This window comes from Atta colombica, unplaced genomic scaffold (assembly GCF_001594045.1).
Source record: "Atta colombica isolate Treedump-2 unplaced genomic scaffold, Acol1.0 scaffold158, whole genome shotgun sequence".
NCBI classification, from domain to species: domain Eukaryota; kingdom Metazoa; phylum Arthropoda; class Insecta; order Hymenoptera; family Formicidae; genus Atta; species Atta colombica.
Genome location: NW_017259248.1, coordinates 163,189 through 171,795, shown reverse-complemented (window position 1 = coordinate 171,795; position 8,607 = coordinate 163,189). Strand labels below are relative to the sequence as shown.

General features: G+C 34.6%; 1 protein-coding gene across 6 annotated transcripts in view; it reads right to left on the bottom strand.

Moving 5' to 3' along the window:
* Positions 1-8,607, bottom strand: part of LOC108685783 (sodium-dependent nutrient amino acid transporter 1-like) — a 29,586-nt gene that overhangs the window by 12,254 nt on the left and 8,725 nt on the right. For 5 of the 6 annotated variants that reach the window (XM_018190756.1, XM_018190754.1, XM_018190755.1 and 2 more), the window contains exons 4-5: positions 428-802; positions 131-325 (exon numbers count right to left, since the gene is read on the bottom strand). In XM_018190756.1, coding sequence (XP_018046245.1) covers positions 131-325; positions 428-802 — 570 coding nt within the window. The remainder of the gene's footprint in view (positions 1-130; positions 326-427; positions 803-8,607) is intronic. The other variant, XM_018190751.1, reaches the window with a different exon arrangement.

Sequence of the window (8,607 nt, the reverse complement as noted above, 5' to 3'; positions counted from 1 at the left end):
ATATATATATATATATATATATAACGATATAATAAATTTATGAAGATGTTACATTAAAAAAAAAACATTTGGCATTTTAATTAATGAACGGTATTAAGCATTACCTATATATAACAAAATAAATATTAGTATTACCTGCGGTAGAAAGTTAAATTTTGCTATCGCATCGGGATAAGACACAAATGCTAAACTAGCTCCGCCTTTGACCACTTTGGATATATCTTGCACCCCTAATTCATACGCCAAATTGCCAAGGATCCCGAATATCGTGCAGCCGGCTACCATACTTGTAATCGTGTCCAATGAAGTAATTATTATGACATCTCTAAGTTCATATGTTAAATAGTTTGTAAAAATTTTAAAATGCTTACATGTAAACACATTTTGTGAATAACTTTTTATAATTATATTACTTTTTATATTTCACCTGTAAATGTTGTGCTTGAAACTATTATGTGAGGAGTACGTGATGATGCTGCCGAAACAGACGGAGAGTGAGAAAAAGCATTGGGTCACGGCTGCATACCAAACAGTCGGCTCCAGAAGCTTGGACCATTTCGGAGTGATGAAATACAAGATCCCGTCCATTGAGCCATCTAGAGTAACCGTACGAACTAGTAGTGCGAGCAGTACAATGTATGGAAAAATAGCTAGGAAATAAGAAAATTTTCCTGAACTCTTTACACCCTGAAAGAGCACCATGTAAACCGTCGCCCAGCTGCCAAGTAGGCATAACGTTAATTTCCAGTCCGGCCAACCGATTCCATCATAAATATTCTCCTTTTCATGTAACACCACTCGTCTGTAAATCATTTGATCTTCAGAAACAATTAGTATCTTCTATGTCTATTTTAGTGCAATTACTGTTATATAGAATATAATACATTAGGAGTATGGTTTAGTTTTGAAGATTCTCCAAGAGATGACACTAATGTGTTATCGAAGACATTCCAATCGCAGCTATTGTTTCTTAATGTTTTACTCCTGATATATAGTCATTTACTAACAATAGACTAACAGTAAACATCGTGTTTATATCATTTAAAAAATAGAAATTTCTAAAGAACATTTTTGACATGCACCGCTTTTGTTTTTTAATCGGAAGAAATGGCTATAGGCTATAGAATTCTGATAGAAACTTATAGTAATGTTGCTCCATCTCTCACTACTCTACTAAACTACCACAGTAATATCACGAGTTAAATTGGCTAGTAATTTAACAAATTTTTTATGCTTATTCGCATCTTCGAAACGATCTTAATAATATTGAATAACATATAAAAATCTGTAAATAATTAATTCTTATTGCGAAAAATAAGAATTAATTTTAGTAGAGTTAGCATTCTCAAAACCAAAAAATCATTTTGGCGCGTGTTTCTAGGGACTATATATTATACGTAGTATATAAATTCACACAAGAATCATATAAGCATTTAAAATTCAGATAGATCATTTAAGGCTTTGAAATAAAATAGTAACTATATGAAGTGTAGATACATATTTATTCTTCTCTCTCTAGTGTTAGTGTTTATTTTCTAACGGAAAGATATACCATATAAATTAGATCTTTGAGTCTAAATACGAGAGCAAGTCAATAAATTCTTAGAAAATCTGTCAGAGGGTATTCGCAGTGTCATGTCACATTACTTTTTGACAAGTAGCATCTTTCAGCTGATTACTATCAAATTTTGAGCGGAATTCATCGCGTGGTTTTATTTCTATAGACGATTAAAGCGAACAACCTTTGTATTTTTTGCAAAAAAACGAGTTTCGTGCAGTGATCAAACATCTACATATGAAAGGTTTAACACCAAAAGAAATCAAAGCCAAATTGGATAATGTTCATAGCACCAGCGTTTGCGATTGTATACAATTGGGTGAGTGAATTTAAACGTGGTCGTATCCACGTGATGCACATCGTTCGGGATATCCAATTGAGGCTGCTACGCCAGAAATCATCAATAAAGTCCACGATTGTTTTGACTGATTGACGAGTGAAAGTGCGCGAACTTGTTGAGATCACAGGCATATCACATGGCACAATGATTTCAATTTTGCACGAATAATTGGATATGAAAAAATTATCGGCAAGATGGGTGCCGCGTTTGCTCAATGTGGATAAGCGCGACTGTGTGACGATTTCAAAACAATGTTTGGAGACATTTCAACGTAATCCAGATGAATTTCTGCGCCGATTCATTATTGTGGACGAAACATGGATCCATTATTTCATCCGAGACGAAAGAACAGTCAAAACAATGGACTTCACCAGGTGAACCAGCTCCGAAGAAGGCGAACTGTAAAGTCGACCGGAAAGATGATGGTCACAGTTTTTTGGGATGCACGTATATAATTCATATCGATTACCTTCCGTCGAAGCAAACAATCAATAGCAATTACTACACAGCCTTATTGGACCGTTTCAACAATATTTTAAAAAAAAACATCCCCATTTGGCGAAGAAGAAAATGCTCTTCCATCAAGACAATACATGGGTTCACACATGCGCGGCACGTGTGATAGCTAAATTCAACGAATTCCGCTACGAATTGCTTTCCTATCCAGCATATTCGTCAGATTAGCTCTCTGCGACTATTTCCTGTTTCCAAATCTGAAGAAATGGTTTGGAGGAAAGAGATTCACCACAGAGAGCAGCTCATCGCCGAAACAGAGGCTTATTTTGAAGGGTTGGACAAATCATATTATTCGGACGGCTCGAAAAAGTTGAAGAATCATTGGATCAAGCTGAAAGGAGACTATGTTGAAAAGTAAAAATGAATCGATCAAAAAAAATGTGTTTTACTATGTTTTTCTAAAAACTTATTGACTTGCCCTCGTATCTTAGAAACTATAAGAGACCGCCACCTAGTTGCTAAGGCAAAGTTACTTAGAATCATGACCTTAACAATATATATCAAGATCAAGGTCATCGGCGTAGTGTCCATTAATATGTATAATTACCATATTTTTTTCCTGTATTTTTGTTTTATATATCTGTATATATATATATATATACAGGATGTTTGAAAATTAGTGATAAGCACATGTTTCGCACATGTGGTAGAATGGACTAAACTAAGGAGAAAAGTCCACAATCATTTTATAATTGTCGCAATAGTTAATGAGTTATTAACTTAAGAAAATAATTCGCTTAATCCACCGTTAAATGCATGCGCGCTATAGGATAGGACTAGGATAGGAGCCCAACGCGGTGAGGCGCGCGTCCGCCGTCGCTATTAAGCCGATCATTGACAGCCAATCTGAAGCTTGCATTTTGAAATCTACACTTCATATTGGCTGTCACAATAAACTTGCGATTGATTTACAACTAATGTAGAACTGGATTTAGATACATAATATCTAACGACGGCAATTGCCACTTATAAACAATAGATCTAGCGACAGTAGACGCGCGCCTCGTCCTGTCATGGGCGCTTGCATGAGCTGAGCGAATTTGATTATCTTCATAAGTTAATAACCATTGCGACAATTATAAAATGCTAGAGACTGTTCTTCTCAGTTTAGTCTATTCTGTGCGAAAGAGTTATCCAAATACTCTGTGTGTACACACACACACACACACACACACACACACACACGCGCGCGCGCGCGCGCGCGCACATATACATACATATACAGGGTGTTTCTCAGATGAATCGGAGCCACATTGGGGGCGGAGAATGGATCAAAGGGAACAAAAAATTCTTATACTATTTTGAGATACTCGCTGTAGTTTTCAAATTAGAAAAGGAAACGTCTAAGCCATGCGGTTAAGCCGCGCCACGCGAATTCGTAGGAATTCGACCCACACTCAAGCAGCGTGTGCAGGGAGGGGAAGTAGCGCTTCGTCGCCTAATTGGCATGGCGATCCTATGTATTTCGCCGCATCGCGCCTGCACTATCTAAAAATATTTTAGCTGAAATTTTCCTTATACATTTCTTATCATTATAAATTACGTTATTTAGCACGATTAAATACGTTTTAACACAATTATAGGTATGTTACGATGTAATTAATTAGAGCATTACGCAAAGCGTAGCTGATCGTCGCGATACCTTTCCGCTTGCTTTATTATACGATGTTTCTATTTAATTACGCTTCGAGATACACTTGGAGCTATCCCGTCGTTTTATGCTATATTTAGTCGGAGTTTTATTTTTTGACCTGTTAATGCATGTACACTTGAAATTATAGTATAAGCTCGCGTAGATAGCCGCTACATTGTAAATCCAGATGTATTATTTTTTGATTTATAATTCGATGAATTTGACTGAGATTCTTTTTCATCTGTTTCTTGCCGTTTAACAAGTTTAATTGTACACCATTAGAAACGTTCTTAAATTTTATTAAATTTTATTAATCTTAATGTTCATTGATGAATAAAATTTAAATTTTCTGTCATTGAAAAGATTATTTATGTATACATTAATGTATACATGAGATGTTTAAGTTTGTAGTAACTGAAAACTTAAGTGTATTGAAAAACACTATTTGAAAATTGAGATTTTAGTTTATTTTCATTAAACTATCCATTAAATTTAATGCCCATGTTCATTACATTAAAAAAAATCTGTAACTTACAAGGAAAGGGACCCAACTGTGCCTCTCCAATTTTAATGAGCATTTAGTATCCAGACAAAAATAAGCGACACGTATTTTTTTACGTGCCCATACGCACTTTTAAAGGATGAAACACTCCTTGAAAAAAAATTGATTTTTCTCTTTTGTAGCGAATATTGGAAAAATCGATGTTTCTCTTTCGAAACGAATGTCGCTGGAACTGTAAGAGATAGAAAAAAATTTTCAGAATGAAAATAGAATGACTTCAAAAGTACTTTAGAACTAATAAAAAAAACTTTTTTAATAATTTCTTATAATAAAAGTTATTTTTTTATTTATAAGGAAAAAATTTTTTTCTTTTCATAGTCAGACCTTGTACTTAAGGCTTCCTTAAATTTATCTTGCGCAGTAGCCAATGAAATAATTCATAGAGTATCTGAAGATAAATTTAAGAAAGCTTTAAATATAAGGTCTGACTATGAATACGAACATTAAAATCGAAAGTGGATAGTTGGGTCTCTTTTCTGTTAGATTTCATTTACATCACTTATTACTTTTCAGTTATACATTTCTTACAGTATAACTCCACCGGACCGTAGTTTCGCAACATCGGTCTCGAAGAAGAAGTCCTTTAGATGTTCGAGGAAAATCTTAGAACTAGTGTGCATCATGCAGCTCGCGTACTCGGTTTATCGCGATGTACGATGCATCGCATTTTACGAAATAATTTACCATTTCATTATCAACGCGTGCAGTAATTGCTGAAGCGAGATGAAGCACCACGCGTTCATTTTTGTGAAGGTATTTATTCTTTTTATTCGATAATCACAACGCTTTTTTGCAGAGATTAAACATCAATAAAATATGCATGCATCGTGATATTTTTCGGCGAAATGCCTCATTTCCTGATTATATCTTATGGACGGATGAGACCACCTTTATGCCAAATGGTGTGTTTAATTCAAGAAATCATTTGACCAGCCAATTTGAAAATCCAAATGCCATTCGCGAGGGCGCCATATCGTTGATCATTCAACGTATGGGCAGGAGTGTTAAAGGACCAAGTGGTAAATATTCTTAATAAACTATAAAATCTAAAAATATCTTTTCTTCCATAGTTTTTTCGAATGTATTTAGAATTGGCAATTTTTAGGTCGGTCCTCATTTTTTGTCGCCACGTCTCAGTGCACAGGCATACGGAGAGTTTTTAGAAAGTGATTTACCGGTGCTTCTCAAGGACGTTCCTCTCTTTTTTTTTTAAATCATTAAATGTGATTGAACGTATTAATTACGTTTTTATTTTATATCATTGTTAGAAATGTTTTAATGAATTTTAAGTAACGTATAACGGAAGCCTAGTTATGCAGTGATTGAAAAGAATTGAATAATGTAACTGAAAATTGAATTACTCTTGTCTTAAATGTAATGAACGTGTGCACTAGATTTAATAAATTATAAAAATTAATTTAAGTGTTAATGAAATGTAAGGGATCTGCGACTTAAAATATTGGGATTATAAATAAATTTCCGCCGTTTGCAAAAGACGGCGCCACTAATAAATTATAGTTAAAATTGTTTGATGTAAAACGACATATCGTAAGATTGGACATCCGGCAACACCATAACCTTCAAATATTAGCGATTTTGTATTAGCATCATATATTTTTTTTTGTACGAAAATATCGAGTTTTGAGCCGAATAAGTGTCATTTGCGGGAAATTTTGATTTACTTCTTTAATTTGAAGAAATCTGAGGCTCATAGATTGCTTGTAGAAGAATATGGTAATGCTGCCTTAAGTGAGAGAAGTTGTCGTGAGTGGTTTCAAAAATTTAAGAACGAATGAATTTGTCGTCGAAGAACGTAGCGGAATGCCGAAAGTGTACGAAGACGCGGAATTGGAAGCATTATTGGATGAAGATTCGTACCAAACGCAAAAAGAACTTGCACTGGTACATTAGGAGTGACTCAAACAATTTCATATCATTTGAAATCATTGGGAATGATTCAAAAGCAAGGGAATTGGGTTTCATATGAACTGAAGCCGAGAAACGTTGAACGTCGATTTTTCACATGTGAAATGCTGCTTACCAGGCATAAACGAAAGGGTTTTTTGCATATATTTTTCATCACTTGATGATGAAAAATGGATCCACTACGATAACTCAAAGAAGAGGAAATCATGGGGACCACCTGGCCATGCTTCAACATCGACAGCCAAGCCAAATATTCATGGAAAAAGAACTCACGTTGTGTATTTGGTGGGGTCAGCTTGGTGTCATGTATTATGAGTTGCTCAAACGAACGAGATCATTACTGGGGCTCTCTACTAAACACAATTGATGAGATTGAGCCGAGCACTCAAGGAAAAACGCGCCCACTACTACTCCAGGCATGACAAAATTATTCTCCTGCATGATAATGCTCGACCACATTGCGGCGTCGGTCAAAACTTACTTAGAAACACTCAAATGGGAAGTTCTACCCCGCCGTATTCTCCAGACATTGCTCCTTCCGATTACCACTTCTTCCGATCGATGACGCATGACCTGTCTGAGCAGCACTTCACATCATATGAAGATAAAATTGTATCGATAATTAGATAGCTTCAAAAGAAGATGAAGCGTTTTTCCGACACATCCACATGCCAGAAAGATGGGAAAAAGTAGTGGCTAGCGATGGCCATTACTTTGAATAAAACATTATGTACCGTCCTTTCACAATGCTTAATTTTTGATAAAAAACTTATTTGCGGAAACTTATTTGTACTCCAAATATAAAAAATTATTAAAAATGTTTTTTTTATTATAGTTCTAAAGTACTTTTGAAGCCATTCTATTTTCATTCTGAAAATTTTTTTCTATATCTTACAGTTCCAGTTTCGCTTCGAAAGAAAAACACCGATTTTTCCAAAGATATTCGCTACAAAAGAGAAAAATCAATTTTTTACCAAGAAGTGTTTCACCGTTTAAAAGTGCGTAAGGGCACGTAAAAAAATACGTGTCGCTTATTTTTGTCTGGACACTAAATGCTCATTAAAATCGGGAGAGACAGTTGGGTCCTTTTCCTTGTAAGTTACAGATTTTTAATGTACATGAACATTAAATTTAATGGATAGTTTAATGAAAATATACTAAAATACAATTTTCAATTAATGTTTTTCAATACACTTAAATTTTCAGTTACTACAAACTTAAACATCTCATTAACATATACATAAATAATCTTTTCAGTGACAGAAAATTTAAATTTTATTCATCAGTGAACATTAAAGATTAATAAAATTTAAGAATATTTCTAACGGTATATAATTAAACTTGTTAAACGACAAGAAACATGTAGAAAAGAACCTCAATCAAATGCATCATTATATATCATTCATCATTATATATTATGGAAAAATAATACATCTGGATTTACAATGTAGCGGCTATCTACGCGAGCTTATACTATAATTTCAAGTGTACATGCATTAACATGTCAAAAAATAAAACTCCGACTAAATATAGATAGATATAAAATGACGCGATTGCTCCAAGTGTGCTCGAAGCGTAATTAAATAGAAACATCGTATAATAAAATAAGGAAAGGTATCGCGACAATTAGCGTACGCTTTGCATAATGCTCTAATTAATTATATCGCTTAACATATCTATAATTGAGTTAAAACATATTTAATCGTGCTAAATAAGAATTATAATAAGAAATGTATAAGGAAAACTTCAGCTAAAATAACATTTTTGGATATAGTGTAAGCGCGATGTGACGAAACATATAGGACTGCCATGCCAGGCTGTGCTAGGCGACGAAGCGTTACTTCCCCCTCCCTGCGCGCCGCCACTGCTCGTATGGGCTGTTCTACGATTTCGCGCAGCGCGGCTTAACCGCATATGGCTTACGTATATTGACTTAAACGTTTCCTTTTCTAATTCGAACACTACAGCGAGTATCTTAAAATAGTATAATTTTTATGTTCCTTTTGATCTATTCTCCGCCCCTAATATGACTCCGACCCATCTTAAGAGACACCCAGTACACACATATATAT